This window comes from Uranotaenia lowii, chromosome 1 (genome assembly GCF_029784155.1).
Source record: "Uranotaenia lowii strain MFRU-FL chromosome 1, ASM2978415v1, whole genome shotgun sequence".
NCBI lineage: Eukaryota > Metazoa > Arthropoda > Insecta > Diptera > Culicidae > Uranotaenia > Uranotaenia lowii.
In genome coordinates, this window is record NC_073691.1 from 131,401,302 (window position 1) to 131,422,091 (window position 20,790).

General features: G+C 35.4%; 1 protein-coding gene across 1 annotated transcript in view; it reads left to right on the forward strand.

Moving 5' to 3' along the window:
* Positions 1-20,790, forward strand: part of LOC129740051 (fatty-acid amide hydrolase 2-B-like) — a 26,725-nt gene continuing 5,935 nt past the window's right edge. Inside the window, exons 1-2 of the mRNA XM_055731638.1 lie at positions 1-1,159; positions 19,031-19,244. Coding sequence (XP_055587613.1) covers positions 986-1,159; positions 19,031-19,244 — 388 coding nt within the window. The 5' untranslated portion in view covers positions 1-985. The remainder of the gene's footprint in view (positions 1,160-19,030; positions 19,245-20,790) is intronic.

Consider the following 20,790-nt stretch of genomic DNA (forward strand, 5'->3'; position numbering starts at 1 on the left):
GTCAGTCTCAGTCTCAGTAGTATGTCGCTGGACGGCGAGCAGTTCGGTTCGAAAAAATCCTAGAATGGTCGCTATCAGCTAGCCTTATACCTAGCTAATTCGATAAAGTTCTTCCGATCACACCGTAGGACTGTCTGTATGAGGGTAGAGTGGAATCGTCTTCTCGGGTCGGATTTCCAAATCTACCGGATCAACAACAATCGTGCGTCTCCATTGCGAAGATAAACGCTATCATTTAATATAGATGAAAGCGGAACGTGGGTGAATTAACATCTAGCTCGCTGTTGCCTCGTCGGAGAAAGCTGAGAAAAAAAACTTAAGCTGGCAATTTGAATCGATTAGAATTGATGGCAGCGAGTTGTCGACCCGGTAAACTTCGTGTTATTGTGTAGTAGTTTTCCATCTATTAAACGTCCACAGAGCGTGGAATTTCTCATGTTTGAGGAAGCCGCGCGGCGACGTTCGTTCTGGTTAAAGTTCGCGACCTTTGCACACAAACCGTGCGGTAGCATCGATTAAAGAAACATCCCCTGGCTGGTACCGCATATTTTAGTGGAGTTTAGGGGGTAAGCAGTGATACGACATTCTAATAGCTAAGTGGTGCTTCGATAAAGCAAATTACTGTCGATACAGCTAGAAGCCGCTTTTAGCACCTCGAGACTTGTGAGCGAAGCGGACTAGAAAAGAAAAACGAATTTTCCACACACTTCTAGGCCCACCCCTGGAATTATAGAGAACACTATCAGCAAACTAACGACTTACCCATAAAGAGACGAAAAAGTGTTACAGCATATAGTGGTTTTCACCCTGTTCAAACGAGTCAGTGCAAGTGCGAACTACTTTTTGAGATTTTGTTCTATTACCCTGCGAACCAACAGTTGCGTAGTTGTAACAGTAGACATACTTACACGAATTCAATCAATAACCGTCTCTGAAGTGTGACGTCGAGCAAAGAAAAGTTTCCCGAAGCAAGTTCCTCAACGAAATGGAATGGTGGCTGGCAGCGTTAGGTATCCTGTTGAGGGTGCTAAACTTTGTGATACGGCCGCTGCTGAAATTTGTCGGTGGATCCCGGCGGAAAACGCCATTTCCGGAAATTCTGAACGAAATGCTGGAAATTCCGGCCGTTGATCTAGCCGAGCGCATTAGAAACAAGGAGGTACGTCTAGATTTCATGCTTCTAGTAACGTAAAACGGGGTATATCGAACACTCACTTATTTCAATATTTCTCGATTATTTTTTCTGTTAAGGGGAATATGGCATGTTTCATATTTTAAAAACTAGTACTGGACTCCTATGAACGTAAAACATGGTTACAGAAATTTATTAGACTACTTTAAATTTGATTTAAAAATCGATTTAGTCTTGGTTTTGAATTTGATGCTTTGGGATGTCATTGATGAGTCACTATGTTGACGGTTTCAACGAGTTTTCTAGATCATAAAGGAAACAAAACACCTTCATAATATTTACAAATGCTAGAAATTGATAAACTAAGGCATTTCGTGTGTTTAGGCCGAACAACAATTAAAATTAAAAGTTGGACCATGATGCGGCATAAATTACAATAACAAAAATGAAATTTTGCCATCATTCAACTCTCTAGACCTTCCACTATTCCCCTTTAAATTTTTCCTTCAAACTTTATCATTTGATTGGGTTCTAGCCTTTTGCCTTTCACTGGCTTAATCTTGGAAAACGTTCCTATTTTTTAAATATCAAAAATTTACCTCAAAATACGACAAAAACTACACTAAAACTTTAAATTTACTAAGGAAAAAAGTTGAACTGTCACCATAAATCAATCTGCTATTTCTAAACGCTTTGATTTCATCAAGAAGGGTGTTTGTTTGTGAGCCTTCGAAAAAATAGATATTTCAAGATTTGGAAATAACATTTCATGTTGATCAAATTACCCCGTTTTACGGTACTTACTTAATGCTCTCAACGGGTTTTATATTTTACATTTCTTAATACCGTCAACTGGGGTATCATCAACGCTTTTTTCAAAATTAAAATTTATATAGTTAGAAAAATCACCAAAAATGGGCAATAATTATGGCACGGTGTGTTTCGTAGAAGGAATTAAAGAAAAAAAATATACAGTTAGACTAATTTTTCCATGGGCTGAAAGTAGAGCTTTTTCCGATTCATCCCCATGAAAAGTTACAATATTTGGTTGGTGATCCCCCATACAATTTTTTTTGAATTTTTATATTTGAAATATTGAAAAAAATATAGGAGAAATAAGGGCATAATGGCCACCTTAAAAAAGACGCTTATTTAACCATAGAAAACAGCTATAATATGTGACTTACATCATTGTTTCGTATTTAGACACTAAAAATGTATATTTCCTAACTGGATTATACTTGAAAAAGTAGATGAAAACGTTTAAAAATGCATTTGAAATTTTTTTTTCCGAAGTCTGAAAATCAGCCACTGTAGGGGCATAATGAGAACCCCCACTGAGGCAGTATAAGCAACATTAATCGGGGCACGATGAGCGTTTTCTGTCGGGAAATCTAACAGCGAATTTCACTCGATGAAGTCAACTGAATAATAGAGCTTCAGCTTGACTTGTTTCGTCTGACGATTTGGCCTATTGATTAGATGTCGGAGAGGTAATTAGTAGGCTCGAGTTCGATACCTGTTCGAAGAGATTTTTTTTATTCACCATTCAAGATCGATGCATTTAACACTAAACGGTGAAGCGTAGATCCATTAAACAAAGCAATACTAAAATAATGTATGACTTTTGTAGAATACAAGCAAATTCATACATACTCATACATTATATTTTTGGTGCTTTGCATCATCCTCCAAGACTCTACTAGTCTTTAAATGCAACAATCAAAATAATCAATCATGAATGGTAAATAAAAAAAATATCTTCGAACAGGAATCGAACTCGAACCTACTGATTACCTCTCCAACATCTAAACAATAGGCCAACACGTCAGATGTAAACTGGTGAAGCTGTAGCTCTATCATTCATTTGACTTTATTGAGTTGAATTCGTTGCTAGATGCTACGACAGAAAACGCTCATCGTGCCCCGAATAATTGCGCTCTGTTCGCCCCTAGTCAATAAGTTAAAGTAAAAACGTGTTTTAAAATTGATTATAGTGAAAAACCAAAAAATCAATGATAGTGAAAATTGAGAAACAATGTGTTGAACATGTTGCAGTGCGTACATGATAGATTCAGATGATTGAACGATCATAAAAGCTTATTTCCAGTGCTCAAAAATTATCATATTTTCGCCACTTGAGAACCTAGTTGGTTTTTTTTTAAATATTTTTGTAAAAATGATAATGAGATTTCTTTTTTGCTGAAAAATTAACACTATAGGAAGTACGGAACTTATCCGCATGAAAATTTATTTAAAAAAATACGTACCCTTTTGTAGAAAAGAGTAGTGCTTATTAATAATCAGTTATTATGCCCCGGGTGCTCTGTATGCCCTTATATATTTTAAGTGTTCTGTGCTAATTATTTCATTTTAAATTTCAACTATAATAATTGGACTGGTTGAATCAACATTCCCATCAAAATCTATAAAAAAATTTCAAAATTATTTTAAACTAGTTACAGAAAATAATCAATTAAAACAAAGAATAATGTTTTAAAAAAATATCCCCAAATCTTAAAAATCGGAATCAAATCTTGTCTGCAGTCTTAGAGGGTTGAATTATTAGAAATCATAAAAATCATCTGTAATTAGATGAATCTATACATGAATCCATTTGAATCCATCCTCTTCTGATTTTCTGATTGTGAAAACATTTTTAATAAACAAGATTAAAGATTAAGAAAATTACTTTATGCTTGAAACCACTTTAACTTTTTTGTGGTAACGCTTTTCGTGATGCGATCTGGAATTGAAACGTTTGTCATAATTGAGGTTTTCGGGAAACTAAGAAAACCAAATAGTAATTGAGTCAACATTGCGCATTAAAAGTAAGCTTTGAAGTTGCTACTTCGGATCATTTTTCTCGAGCTTTTATCCATAAGCCAAAAACGAAGTTGTTCTTATTGAAAATTTAGATTTTTAGTTTTCCGAGAAGATTATGTTTTTAAAGCACAAAAATTTAGACTTAAAAAAACAAAGACAATTGCTTAAGTTTTTTTTAATAATTTGACTATAAAATTCGGTAAATTTATTCAAAAAAAAATATATAACTAGTCAATTTATTTGGAAATTATAATAAAATGTTAACTGAATTTATCTGCCTTTTCGGTAAAAGTCGTGTTCTTTTTGTTATAACATTTCTAGATTATAATATGTCCCATGAGGAAAAAATTTATGAAATGAAATTAATGAAATGGGATGAAAATGCTTCGAATCAAATTCTACTCGCTCATTTTCAATATCTAATCATTTCTTCTCACTTTCGATTTGCTTAAATTTCAATAATCTCTAATTTTTTTCTTATTTAAAGAACATGACTTTCATCAATAAGGTCTTTTCATATATTACAATATAAACAACGCGAAAATATTTCGGCTTTTTCAGTAAATTCTTGGATCTAAAACACGTTCTGTTGTATAAAAAAATTCCATTTTAACATTTTTGGAAGACATTTTTTAATTAAAACGTCATATGATTTTAAAACTTGTTTATAAACTTCTCAAAATCTGCAAAACGATTTGATTTTTGCTTTAAAAAATATCTCAAATGGAATTTAGTTAAAGCATCGTTAAAAGTTCGTTTAAAATCTATTGTTTTACAAAATTGGGAAAAGTGACCAAATAGAAAACTCTAACAAGCGTTTTTGCAGAAGTTAAAATGAAGTTTTATCAGATCAAATAATTTATACCTATTTTATAAAGTTGCAAGACACCGAAATTAATCAAAATTAGCTCTTAAATTATCTGCACCTGAATAAAATGTGAATTTTGTGGCCTTGTGTAATTCAACAAAATTCTTTGATGTTTGAGTTGAGCATTTAGAAGAATAATAACCACAAAATAAAGATGATGTTGAAAAGTGTTGGTTTCTTGAAGAATGGCAACTTGACAGTTCGGTCGAGTTCGTGTGCAAAATTCAAATACGCAGATGTCCCATCCCGATCAGCAGGGAAAAACAAAATTATATCAAGATGAGATATTTTGATACTATTCTTTTTCTATCTAAATGAGTTATAATTCAGTACTCGTAGGATGTTAAAATATCTCAAATTATATCAAAAAATCTATACGATCATAGCTAAATTATATCAATTTTTGAAATGCTCTTATCAAGATTATATCTGGTTCAGATAGCAAAGTTTGATATTAGGCAGAACAAATCCTATCAAAATTATAACTTATCAAGATATGAGTGCTTCGAGAAAAATTTCTAGTGGAATGTCAATAAACCACATTAAATGCTAAAACCATGCTACATTTTCGGTTTCCCAGAAGTTGGATTCAATTAAACACAAATTACACAGTAAACGAAAATTACCGAGTTCGGTAATTTTTTTACCGAAATCCTAACATGTGTAAATCGTTAAACTGTTCGGTATAAAATAAACGAACATCGGTAAATCGATTCTTCATTAACCGATGTTCGTTTATTTTTTACCGAAAAAATTACCGAACAGTTTAACGATTTACACATGTTAGGATTTCGGTTAAAAAATTACCGAACTCGGTAATTTTCGTTTACTGTGTAGTATCAAAATATCTCATCTTGATATAATTTAGTTTTTCCCTCCTGACCGGGTAGACCCCTGGACTCCCCTCCCCCCATTCGCACGTCCTTGTTTCAGCAAGTAGAGACGACAGGAAAAGAAATTCACAAAGTGTCACATTGTTTTTTGCATTTTACCCCAGTTAGGTAACTGATTTATAACAGTATTTGAGAAAAAGCCATACAGATTCAACGTAGAATTATATCACAAGCTTTTTACTCAGATAACACCTCAGATAAAATCCATCAAAGTGGTAGAGGTTGATCGCAGTTTAAAGTAGGTACCTTTTTGAAGTTTACATAATTAGCGGATTTATCCGGCTTTGCACGAGTTCTCAAAAATGTATAAATCCAATGCAAAGTTCCATGTTCCATATAACAACGAGATTATATGAAATATTTGTATTCCACACCACTTAATCTCTTTTTTTGCTGTTTTTCTCGCTATTCATGTAGTTATGCAATGGATTGGTTCGAAAATTTACACACGGGAGTTTTGGGGGAAGAGCAATTGATTTTAGACATCATATGTTTTTGTATAAGAGTCCACAAAGAGGTTCAATTTTTTGGCAATAAAGGGTGTACGGAATCAAATTGCGACACACAAAAATATTCGGCAAAATTCACCCGTTCACCCCGTCACCTTCAAACTTACAGGGAGTAAAAAAAACATGTTATGAATATTTTCCCATGTTGGTTTTATTCAATTTCAATTCCATATTCAAAAGCACGAACCATCTTCTTTAAACTACTCATATGGTCCCGTACAATATTTGGACCAACTTTTTTTTTGCGTGGCAATCCATGTTTCTTCATTTCTTTCTCCGATTTCACTTCCTTAGGATGCTTTCATGTCTGCTTCATGATGGCCCAGTACTTTTCAATTGGCCGCAGTTCCGATGCGTTCGGGGGGTTGAGATGCTTCGGCACGAAATTGACCTCCTTAGCCAGTTTCTTCGCCACATCTCGAACTGAACTGTTGGGATTCCTCATGAAAGCTTGAACCACCCGCGTGTGATCCTTAACATAATACGGTGGTCCATTCTTGCCACTTTTTTCTTTCCGATCGATGGTCAAACGTTCGTGTTACCGATTTAAATCACGAGAAACCGTAGAATGTACCATTCCCAGCTTCTTTCTGATGGCACGAGGAAAAAGATGCGGATTTTCAAGGTACGTGCGCAAAATTTCTTTGCGCCCCTGCTGTTCTTCCGACTCCATCTTCGCAACGACTGCACATCTGCTAGTGAAACTTACATAGCGTGAACAAATACACATTGAACTAATTCCACCCAAAATTTCAATAGAAAATACTCAACTGGTAAATTTAAAAGTGGTGCAATTTGATTTCGTACACCCTTTATTTGCGTTGTTATGCAACGATCGACATATACATGGGGGGTGGGACGGTCAATTGATTTCTGATTTTAGTAACTGTTAAATATGTTTTTGCAAAAATTAGGTGAGTTGTACGCATCGAGATGATATTCATAAACGGGGATTTTTTTTGGCACGGTTAATTGATTTCTGATTCAAAATTTAGTAGCAGAAGACAGAAAAAGTTATCGTCCATGCAACGTGTTCAACATTTTAGCAATTATTACTTAACAATGCATTCGGAAATGCATCTGGAAAATCCTGTAAATATAATTTGGATCAGTTTTTCCCATCATAACACACATCCAAGATATTAAAGGTGGCCTATGTTATCCCATGGCCTACATAAGCCCACTCTTCCCTCCTATTAATTAATCCCACAATAACTTCCTACTTTTGCTTGCTGCTTCGAGTCTTATTCCGAATGAACCATCCATCGAGGTACCTACTTATTAGAGCGGCTAGTTATTCTTCGTCATCAAATCATACACCTAATCCAAAGCTGACCTGCCGCCCAGATCATCGAATATAAATCTTAGGTTGTGATCTATACTAGTTTGACTAGTAGTAATTAAGTCGTTCAATCGAGCGCAAACATGCAGCTTCATATAGTGGCAAGCTCCATACCATTACATAACAAATTGTTACGAACCATCCCTTTCATTATTTTTTGATAAGCGGTGATACAAATCACCATAGTGTTAGCTGCTTAATGTTTATCCCTACTTCCCCTATGTTGGACTTTACGCTAGGGTGTGTCAGATGTTTACAGTAATGTCTCGACATGTTTCCTTTATTCTAGTTCTAAATTAACCTTATTACTTACTTACTTACTTACTTACTTACTTACTTACTTACTTACTTACTTACTTACTTACTTACTTACTTACTTACTTACTTACTTACTTACTTACTTACTTACTTACTTACTTACTTACTAACTTACTTACTTACTTACTTACTTACTTACTTACTTACTTACTTACTTACTTACTTACTTACTTACTTACTTACTTACTTACTTACTTACTTACTTACTTACTTACTTACTTACTTACTTACTTACTTACTTACTTACTTACTTACTTACTTCCTTACTTACATACTTACTTACTTACTTACTTACTTACTTACTTACTTACTTACTTACTTACTTACTTACTTACTTACTTACTTACTTACTTACTTACTTACTTACTTACTTACTTACTTACCTACTTACTTACTTACTTACTTACTTACTTACTTACTTACTTACTTACTTACTTACTTACTTACTTACTTACTTACTTACATACTTACTTACTTACTTACTTACTTACTTAATTACTTACTTACTTACTTACTTACTTACTTACTTACTTACTTACTTACTTACTTACTTACTTACTTACTTACTTACTTACTTACATACTTACTTACTTACTTACTTACTTACTTACTTACTTACTTACTTACTTACTTACTTACTTACTTACTTACTTACTTACTTACTTACTTACTTACTTACTTACTTACTTACTTACTTACTTTCTTATTTAGATATTAGAAAAAAAATAAAATTGGGGGATTTATTTAAACATTTTTAACCTATTTTCTTTAATACAACTGCAATCTGAGAATCTATAATTTTCGTGTGAAAAAATATTGAGAAAAGTTGATTTTCGTATTTTGTATAACAGGAAGACTCTATGAGCTCAATAAAAAAAATCTCTTGTTATAAATGTCATTTTACAAAGGAAAATGATTCACCTGTTGTTGAATAGGAAAAAAAATAAACTTTTCAATTATTTATTTTATATGAGCTTCTTCATATCAATGAAAGTTAATCGAACCAAAATTTTTAATGATTTTGATTTCGAAATTACGTTTGAGAAACAAATATATCAGATTAGGGGAGATAAGGGCATAATGGCCACCTTAAGGAAAATGCTTATAAAACCATGAAGAACATCTATAATATGTGAATTACATCATTATTTCGTATTCCGACACTCAAATAGTCTATTGCCTAATTGTATGAATATTGTAAAAGTGGATAAAAACGTTTAAAAATGCATTTTAAAATTTTTTGCCGAAAGCTGAAAACCAGGCACTGTAGGGGCATAATGAGAACCCTCCTGGGGCAGTATAAGCACCATTAATCGGGGCACGATGAGCTCTTACTGCCGGAGAATCAAGCAGCGAATTCGACTCGATTAACTGAAGGCGTAGATTCATCAAACGAAGAATTCAAAGAACTAACACATGCTCATGCATTATGTTTCTGGTGTTTTGTTTGACGGAGGATGCTACTAGCCGTATAATGTAACTATCAAAAAAATTAATCATGAATGGTATGTGAAAAAAATATCCCCTCGAACAGGAATCGAACTCGAGTCTTCTGATTACCTCTCCGACTCCTTACCAATAGGCCAAATCGACAGATGAAACAAATCAAGCTGTAGCTCTATTGTTCAGTTGACTTCATCGAGTTGAATTCGCTGCTAGATTATACGGCAACAAACGCTCATTGTGCCCTGATTAATAGTGCTCTGTTCGCCCCAGGTCAACAAATTTAAGTAAAAATGCGATTAAAATTGATTAAAGTGAAAAATCAAAAATTTTATGATGGTGAAAATTGAGAAACAATGTTTAAATCATGTTGCAGTGCGTACATTACAGATCAAGATGATTTAAAGGTCATAAAAGCTTATTTGGTGGTGCTCGAAAATTATAATATTTTCTTCAGTTGACAACCTGGCTGGTTATTATTTAATATTTCTGTAAAGATGAAAAGGATATTTCTTTTTTGGTGAAAAATTAAAACTATAGGTAGTACGAAACAAATCCTCATGAAAATTTGTTTAACCCTCATCCGCATTAGGGTGTCATTTTGACACCATTGCAAGTTTGAAGGCTTGTAACTTTTTTCAGAAGCTTCAAAATACAAAAATTTCTTCGGGGACCCTAAATGAATTCAAAAGTTCTTCAATATCGCATCTTTACTTTTTTTATGGACGAACCCTGGAAGCCTTGACAAAAAAACTCCCTTTTCCGACTTTTGGTGTCATTTTGACACCACGAAAGTAAAATCTATTTAAGTCGTTTGAATTATTATGAACTTCATATAAAACTTATATCAATAGAAACCTTGTAATGTCAGTAAAATATGATTAGAACATTATATACAGCTAAAGTTACAAGTTTTCTCGTTATTCAGCATGAAAGAAAAAAAATCTGAAAAAACATGCCTCACGAAAACTGTTGTAGTTCATATGTTACACGTCCAAAAAAATATTGGCCTTATGCATATGAAAGCTGAAGTTAATGCCTACATCATAAATATTTTTTAAAATTTTTTTTAATGAAATGGTCACAAAAAGTTCAAAAAAGTGGTCTAAAAAACCTACTTTTCATTCGATTGCTAGTAAATACTGTTTGAGCGATGGTAGAGTTTTGAAAAAAATATGACTACTAAATGTATTAAAATTCCAACATTCGGGCAGAGAGCGAAGCCGACAGACGAAATAACGATGCGTGTCGTGCATTTCTTGGTCTGTAGGCTTCGCTCTCTGCCCGAATCACCACCCACCGTACCTACTCAGAGAGCAAACAAACACGTTTTGCTGGACGAGGTGCTTGTGGTTCTAGAAATTCAGGAATGATTTTATGTTTATAATTTTCATATTTTTGTGAAATCTCACAGCGTGAATTGCAGCACCTCACTAGAATGTAGATTAAATGTGCTTTCCAATGAATATACTTTTGGTTGGTCCAAACAAAGTAAAAGCACTGATAATCCGGGTACAACATGACGGTGGACCACAAAAACAGATGAAATTTCAATTTGTAAAAAAAATCGCGCAAAGTAGTGAACTTTGAAAAATTCCAGTAAATTCAATTTTTGTTGCATTAAAAATCTAAAGACAGCAAAATGTTGGAATTTTAATATATTTAGTAGTCATATTTTTTTCAAAACTCTACCATCGCTCAAACAGTATTTACTAGCAATCGAATGAAAAGTAGGTTTTTTAGACCATTTTTTTGAACTTTTTGTGACCATTTCATTAAAAAAAAATTTAAAAAAATATTTCTTAACTTCATGATGTAGGCATTAACTTCAGCTTTCATATGCATAAGGCAAATATTTTTTTGGACGTGTAACATATGAACTACAACAGTTTTCGTGAGGCATGTTTTTTCGGATTTTTTTTCTTTCATGCTGAATAACGAGAAAACTAGTAACTTTAGCTATATATAATGTTCTAATCATATTTTACTGACATTACAAGGTTTCTTTTGATGTAAGTTTTGTATAAATCGGTCTAACACGCCAAAAGTTATAACGATTTGAGCTTGTGGTGTCAAATTGACACCACAAGTGCTGATTAGGGTAATGAAATCTAATGCGGATGAGGGTTAAGAAAGTACGTACTTTTGTAGAAAGAAGGGGTGCCTATTATGCCCTGGGTGCTCGTTATGCCCTTATGCCCCCTGTATTTTGATAATAATTGTAATAAACCTAAAACTGATTTTAAAACACTTATTTATCCTGGTATATTTTTCAGAATGATGATTCGAAAATATCATGTTGTTTTTAGTCAATTGTAAAATTCATTTCTCATTGTGAATTGTAGTTCGAGAATTTCTTTCTTAATGAAATGAATTGAAATTTGAATTATTTGTTTGGAATAGTAACAATTTTCCAACGCCCTTTTGTGAAGTCAGAAATTAAATAGTTACATTTATCATTTTCAATTGAATTTTCTTAAAATTGTCAAAAATTTCTTTCACTAACTAAAGCATTGTATCCTGAAATTCAAAAATCTAGGCAAAATCTTGATCCTTCATAAAATTCAGGATAATAAATATATTTTTAATCGGTTTCTAGTTTTTAAGTAGGTTTTTTTATTTCATTGAGCTACAATTCAGTAAAAACTGCTAAGTTTTCGAGCTATACGAGCCAGTTTTTATTTTCAAAATTTTCAAAAATCAATACACTCTCTTAAAAGTAGTTTTTCAAACATAACTTTCAATCATATATTGGAAATGTGAAATTTTCGGAAAATCTAAATCGTATGCGATACGACTTCATTAACTATTTTATCGAGAAATAAACTTTTTAATATCAAAATGTAATGCTTTAAATTCTGAATCAATGGTATAATGGTATTATCATCATCAATGGTATATCATTTAGATGGGTATGCTATTTAGATTATCTTTTATATACTTTTTACTGGAACATTGCTCAAACAAATTAGTGACGTCACCGTGGAATGGGTCTCGAATAAAGGGTGATACGGTCAAAATTTGGTCAAGGGAAAACGCGTGTCAATTGGTGAAATCGTTTATTTAAAAAATCAAATTAAATTTCTTTTTCATTAAATTCAGGAAAAATATTCAGTTAGGCTTCCGCTTTTCCAAATCCGAATTGCCGGGCCATAGGCTTAACTCCTGCCATCAGACCTTGTCCACCTTCTTCGCCGCAGAAAGCCAGTTTGCCTTGAACTGCTGCTCGTCCTTAGCAGTTTTTTGGTCTTCTTTAGGTTCCGCTTGACAATAGCCCAGTATTTCTCAATTGGGCGGAGCTTTGGCGTGTTGGGAGGGTTCTTGTCCTTGGGAACCTCCTGCACGTTGTTGGCGGCGTACCACTCCATGGCCTTTTTACCGTAATGGCAAGATGCCAAATCCTGCCAAAACAGTACGGAACAACCGTGTTTCTACAGGAAAGGCAGCAGACGTTTATTCAAACACTCTTTCACGTAAATTTCTTGGATGACAGTCCCGGAAGCGATGAAAATGCTGCTTTTCAAGCCACAGGTACAGATGGATTGCCAAACCAAATATTTCTTCGCGAACTTTGACAGTTTCATGCGCTTCCCCTTTCTTTTGCCGTATAAAATTCCTGTCCCGGAAGCTGCTTGTAGTCGGCTTTGACGTAGGTTTCGTCGTCCATTACCACGCAGTCAAACTTCGTCAGCATCGTCGTGTACAGCCTCCGGGATCGCGCTTTGGCCGTCGTATTTTGTTTATCATCGCGATTTGGAGTCACTACCTTCTTGTAAGTCGATAGTCCGGCTCGTTTTTTGGCTCGATGCACGGTTGTAGACGATACACTCAGCTTAAATTTGCGGCATCTCGGAGAAAGAGGTTAGGGTTTCGCTTGAAACTACCGGCAACTCTCTTTGTCGTCTCAGCGGCTTCCGGTTTTCGATTTCCCCCCGATCCAGACTTCCTGGCTGTCGACAAACGTTCCCTAAACACTTTAATTACATTTGTAACGGTTGATTTGGCAACTTTTAGCGATTTTGTCAGTTTTGTGTGCGAGTAGCTCGGATTTTCGCGATGCGCGAGCAAAATTTTGATAGGCTGCTCTTCTTCCTTGGACGGCATTTTGACAACTGAAAAATGAATTCCAAAATCAAAATAGGAGCAACATTCTACACACAAACACCTTCAAAATGAGGGGTGTTCAGGGTTTTTTAAATGCTAAATTGAAAGAAATACGTCAAGTTGATATTGACCAAATTTTGACCGTATCATCCTTTATGCTCGCATTACAGTACCATAACAAAAAAAATGATGCTCCTGACCTTACCAATGGCCCAATTTCGAAAATTTCAGGTCCTATGATTTATTCTGACAACCTAGAACACATTCCGTAAAACGATTTTCATTTGTGCTGAAGGTTGTGGTCACAATTTAAAAATGTATTCTAAAACAGAAAAGGTTGATTTTTTCGCTTGCTCGTTTTTGCATATGGGACTGTTATGAAAGTAGGGACAGTGTGCCGTATAAGTATTCCAATGACTAACAGCTGTATCGTTGATATGGAGTCGCGAATGTCTCCATGTCAAAACGACCATAATCGAAAAAAAAACAAAAAAAAACAAGTTTTATACAGAAAAGTGTCTGTGTGGGCCTGAATGTATCTCAAACAGACGTTGGGTTTTCAAATGTTAAAAAACTGACTTTGCACCAATGCGGAACATGAAAATATTTTTTTAAACATGCTCTCTTACTTCTAATTTTACCACTTATTAAAACTGTCTTCTATTGGCGCAGTTGAGCCTGTTATCATATTTTAGAAAGCTTATTTGATGGATTTTGAACATGCTAGCTAGTTAATTATAGTTCATTTCAAATTTTGATATTATGCCAGATCTGCGGAAGAATGGCATAAATGGGTTTAATTCCTATAAAAAATACAATTCAGGATATAACCTATGGAGGTTGTGCAAAAAACCCACTTTTCATAAGTAAGCCATTTAGTTAACGTTCGAATGTTTGCTCTCTATGACCTCAGAATGTGCCGACAAGATTAACTTCCAGCTAGGCATCACATCAATTATCAGCATCATCGCCAGCATTTTGCGTGTCAGTTATCGCAACCCCCAGAATAAGCACCCCTTCAACACATCTTGGATTGAAATCCTTGCGCTGCGTTGCGAATTGAAACCTGGTTGACATCTTTATGAAGTACCTAGTATTTAGACATTGACAGTGAACTCTAGAATTTCTCGTTCTCCTGAATCAGTCGCTAGATGCTAAGTGTTCTTTTTATGGACCAAACAAAAAAATATTTGTTAAAAGGTACTAAATTGAAGTGAGCAATTAGTTGAAACGACTCCCTTGAGGTGGGATTCGTGTGTACACTTTTTATGGCTTGAAAATTTATTTTTTTGCTATGATAATTAGAGGTTAAACCTGACGCGGTATCAAACTCAAGTGAAGTTGCACGCAATTCCTTGCCATCCATCCGGAACTTGATCTGTTAAATACAGGCAATGAAAAAGGTTAATTTTCAAGGCTACTACCATCCATAAATACAATTCTAATCCTGAATTAAATATTAGAACTCACAGCTCAAAACTATCAGGGTAGTAAAAAAATCGAAATTTTTAATATGCAGCTATCTTCAAACATCTGTCTACCAATCAGCTCTCAAAGCCCAAACATCAACTTACTTTCAATGGATTGAATCGGTTTATATTTTTGTTTTGGTTCTGGCCGCTCGTTTGCTTTACGTTTGACCAGATCAGTTCCGATAATTATCTTCATAACAAACAGCAAGAACACGGTGCGTGGTCAGTGACCGACATTCTACACTCCGACCCGTGCCCTTTAAGCATTCTTTTAAGTTGATTATCGCCATTTGGGCACGCGTACAATGAGCAAAGAACGCTCGGTTTTGATCGATTGGTTTCACGGTCGGGTTGTGGGTATAAAAAATGTTAACAACTTTGCTCAACACGTTGCCTACATACGTTCATTGATAACGTTGAAGTAGACAATAAACTACATATGTTGCATGGAATGTTGCATTGACGATTTACAATTGTTGCTTTTTTTTCCAATGATAAAATATAAGTTTGGGTTTGAGCTTTTTTCTGTGATTTGTGATTCAGTCAATAAGACATCATCGATCTATAAAATGACAAAAATGACAAAAAATTCTGTCGTTTAAAAAAAATCAATTTCTCAAATTTTATTTCATTTTTTTTCTGGTTAAAAATATGACTTTCGTTTAATAACAAGATCATTCATAAGCCTACTGATGCGATTCATACACTCAACTTTAAGTCTTTACATATGCCAATCGTGAGTAATCAATATCATAGGATCATTGGCAGAACGCGACCAGGGATTATTCGATTTGCGACCGCCGGCATTAACCTCCCAGCGCAACCGCATTGCGTATGACTGAAAGAAACAAAATAAAAACGTTTTCACGTCCCTCCCTAATCCATCACAAGACGAGGGAGAATGGAAATAAATACCTAGCCAACATCACGCAGCCAGCGATCCGAGCAATGTGCGTGTGTTTGTAGCAAAAGCAAAAAATAAAAATATTCACTTAATTCAATCCACCGGCCAAGCTGTCCGACTTTATCAGTTGTACGTACGCCAGTTGTTGCCATAAATATCATGAATTTTTCGAAAAAGATACAACGGCTCACCGACAGGACTTGAACCTGCAATCTCCTCTTCAGTACAACGGCGCGTTAGCCAATTTTACCACAGTGAACATGATGAAATCGGCGAACACGAGCAATCGAGCTCTGCCGATCAACTGCTGGACCTTCTATCGAAACACCATGTATAACTCGCATGTGATCTTTCCCACTATTGATCTCTCTTGTTTTTCTATTACCACCAGAGATGCCAATGTGCCTGATTTTTCAGGGTTTGACTGATTTTTCGAGACTCAGCCTGATAACCTGATAAGCCATTGATTTTCCCTGATTTTTGAAAATATGCCTGATTTTGCCTGATTTTTGAAAATGTAATGAAAAAGGTACCATTGCTGAAGTGAAAAAGTTAAAATGTAACTGAATCAAAGCGATTAAAAGATTCCCTTTAATTATTAAAAAAAAAAATGTATTAAAGGGAATGTTTTAATTGCTTTGATTCAGTGGAATTATTCAACCTCTGGCAACACATATTAGAGTGAAAATGTGGAGCGATGACCAAAACAAAGGTCACCACTTTCAGCGAAATTTCCGTTACTTTTACGTAGCCTGATTTTGCCTGATTTTTATTCACCAGTTCCCTGATTAAAAAAAAAGTTGGCAACCCTGACCCATCGACTCGGGCGGGATTTTAGCCGAGCAAGCACATGGTCGATTGCTTCGGGTTTGCCGCAACTCACGGTCAGATGAAGAAGCAATCGGTGCTGCTCAAGGTGCTGGGTGGTGATTGATAGAGAAACAAGAGAGAACAATAGTTGGGAAACATCACATGCGGGCTATACATGGTGTTTCGATCACATCCCGGCAATGTTATTCAAACCGTGTGGAGCACATCTCTCAGATTTCCCCTTTTTTTGACAGATTTAAGCTTTTTTTCCTCAGATTTAAGCTTTCATCTACTATGCTCTCAAGGCAAAAAAAGCTTAAATCTGAGGAAAAAAAGCTTAAAAACGAGATTCACGAGCACATATTTAAAAGATGTTGGTCACACGATACATAGACAAATCGTGTAACGTTACCGGGTTCTGGTTTCGATAGAAGGTCCAGTAGTTGATCGGTGGAGCTCGATTGCTCGTGTTGGCCGATTCCATCACGTTCATCGTGGTGAAATTGGCTAACGTGCTGTTGTACTGAAGCGGAGATTGCAGGTTCAAGTCCCTGCCCGGTGAGCCGTTGTATTTATTTCGAGAAATTCATGATATTTTCACCGTGACCATAAAGTACACCGTGACAGCAATCATAGAAGGTATTATCTGAAACATCAAAAATAACTTTTTAGGTGCAGAGAACTCTTACGACCCATAAAGCTGTATCAGATAGGTTTTGGTAGGGATGATAACATTGGAAATCCTACATGGCAAGGCGAGTCAAATAGAAATTCGCTGCAGCTTTTTTTTAGGTTGAGCAGTTTTTGAAAAGAGTTGAAATATCGATTAAGATGAAAATTCATGCCGGAACCAATCAGCCTAACTATTGTTTTATGTACTATTTGTAAGTTGATGCTGTTTGATGATATTTGCAAAGCTGTTCAATGAAAAACTTTCTTTAAGACTTAAAAAAGTTTTTTATAATGTTCATTTCTCGCGTGAGATTCCATTACGTCGTATGAAACATCTCAAGGATTCACAGAAAACTGCTGCAAAAGTTATCAAAACAACTTGAAATTTTGTATCTGACATATAGAATATGTTGCCCAAGCTACAAATATTCTAAAAGGAAAGAAGTTTCGAGTTTATGTCAGTTTTTGTATTTTTTCCTTATAAAACTCTTTGTTTACATTTTGTTTCATACGACGTAATGAGAGCTCACGCGGGATTTTCAAGAAAGCAAATTTGTTACCCATTCCCTGGCAGCCGGTGATTTAATTAGACCAATTTGACATTTGAGTGATTTTATTTCTTTTCTTTTTTTCTTTTATCAAGCCCTGGAGATTGATGAGATATGTATACAAACATAGAGATACATATATTCAATAATACTAGACGACTAACGATTCAAATTGAAACAACTTCATCAAACTACATTGAGATGCGATGAGGGAAGGGGGCAGCCAGGGTTTACTTAAATTAGATGATCCTGTTGTTCCTATAATGGTGATAAACGAACTTTTTATACCTGCATCCCAGCCAAACCACAAACTTTGAAAATCCTGCAAGAGCTCAATATTCGTGCTTCATCAGAATTATTAAAAAATAATTGCATAAACATATGGAACAAGTACCTAATAAAGTTTCTACGTTTTTCATTAAAAAAAAAGATGATAATAACAAAAAACTGCCTTTCCAATCATTAAAATAGCTTCAAGTTCAAGTGCTACTTTAATGTGGAAATGAATCCTCTAAATATCAAAAATAATTTTCGCATAGGCTGGTGTTGCTGGAATTGCTGTAAATTCTCGTTAAAATCCTTCAGAATTATTTATTTGATTTTTAGGCAAAGTTTAGAAGAACATTTCAACCATTCATGACAATAAAATGTATGAATTGCTAACAGCTTGACAGCAGAATCTGTTTTGTTCTAGAAAAAATCTTATGTTTTGTCGATATATCGGTACTGGCTAGTAAAAAAAATATAATAAATAGCAATGTTCAATAAACCGAAACCAGTTGTGCGCATAAATTATCACGGTTCTGTGCAATCAAGTATTGTTCGTTTGTGGTAGAAACACGCAAGCCAAAGGCACCTTGAACTTGATCTTCGAAACCTTATGAGCGGAGATTACCTACTCGTACGGTGCTGCGGTCACTTCCCACTTGTGCTTATGTGTTTCTGAAGAAAAGCACAATCCATCACACCGGTTCTTCACTGTGTGATTTTTTTTTTCGTTGTTTGAAGTTCCAAATAAGACACAGCTTCCAGCGGTTGGAGGTGTGTTCAATTAGCATTTGCAAAGATTTAACGGCATTCTGTTGTTGTTTCACCATTAAAAACCGGCAGCAGCCGATGTTTGTCCAGTAAGTTATTTATAGTTATCTCATGTTTGTTTTTTTTTCTTTTGATTTTTTTTTCTGTCCAGCTTCGGTCGGAAGACATCGTGAGGGCCTATATCGATCGCATCCGGGAGGTGAATCCGCTGATCAATGCGGTCGTCGAAGAACGTTTTTCGGCAGCAATCGACGAGGCCCGGAAGGCGGATGAAATGATCGCCAACATGCAAACGATCTGGCTAATCAAGACCTACCCACTGTTAGGAGTTCCATTCACCGTAAAGGAAAGTTGTGGGCTGAAAGGTGAGGAGTTTGTTTTCGAAGCGAAGTGCAAGTTTGCAGGGATAGAAAATGTATTCTATATGTCAGATACAAACTTTCAAGTTGTTTTGATAACTTTTGCAGCACTTTTCTGTGAACCCTTGAGATGTTTCATACGACGTAATGGAAGCTCACGCGAGAAATGAACATTATAAAAAACTTTTTTAAGTCTTAAAGAAAGTTTTTCATTGAACAGCTTTGCAAATATCATCAAACAGCATCAACTTACAAATAGTACATAAAACAATAGTTAGGCTGATTGGTTCCGGCATGAATTTTTGTCTTAATCGATATTTCAACTCTTTTCAAAAACTGCTCAGTTTTTTGTCGAAAACCTAAAAAAAAAGCTGCAGCGAATTTCTATTTGACTCGTCTTGACCAGTCCTATTTGCCATGTAGGATTTCCCATGTTATGTATGTATGATGTCATTTTAACTTTCTAGATCACGTAAATCGAGATTAGAATGTCCGACTTTATCTGGGCTTGTCCGGATTTTCAAAGAAAAATTGGGAAAAACATATTTAGTTAACATAATTTATAATTTTTTGCGTCTTATAAAAAAAATTATGCTTGTATCATCGAGATAAACTTTCAAACACAACAGAACACAACAGAACACTTTGTTCGCACTGTAAATTTTGAGGTGTGAGCCACACATGACCAACTATGTGATAGACGCAACCCTGTTCGATTCTACAACTTCAAAAAAGATGTTCCGTGCATTAACAAAAGTTGAGTAGGTTTTGATGAAAATTCTTCTTAAAACACATTAAGGACCGCGAAGAAATTTTAAACGGAAAACATTGAAATTCTGTACTCTAAATCTCAGAAACCGCTAGACCAAATTCTACAAATTTAACATTTTTATGCAACTGAACGAGTTGTATTTAATTGTGTAGAATATCATTTCAGTCCAATTTGTCGCCCTTCTTGTAGATGGGGCATATTACCCCCTCCTTCCACTCTTCCGGTAGCTGATCTGTTTCCCAGATCTGGACCATCAACAGGTGTAGGTAATCGGCCAACTTGTCCGGGCTCATTTTGATGAGTTCAGCTGCAATGCCATGTGCGCCGCTCAGGTGTTTATTGAAATGCTACTTCCACCTTTTTATCACCTCTTGATTGTCCGTCAGGATGCTTCTTACACTCCTCATCGAACCAGTCGTTCCGTCGAGTTCGTTCCATATGCCCGATGACGTTCTCCGCAACGTTGTTGATGGCTATCTAGATGGTATCCCAAAGGTCCTGAAGAGGGGCTTCGTCAAGTTCGCCCTCTGCCGGCAGCGCTGCTTCGAGCGATTGCGCGTAGTCTGCTGCCACCTCAGGTTGCTTCAGTCTTGCGATATTTAACCAAGAAAGTCGTCGATTTCGTATGTTGTTCACTATGGAGAGTTTAAGGGAGCACCTTCACCATCACCAGATAGTGGTCTGACTCGATGTTGGCGTCTTGACAGGATCTGACGTCAATGCTGTCCGAGAAGTGTCTATCAAAACGTGGCCGATCTGTGATTGAATAAGGTATGGTGA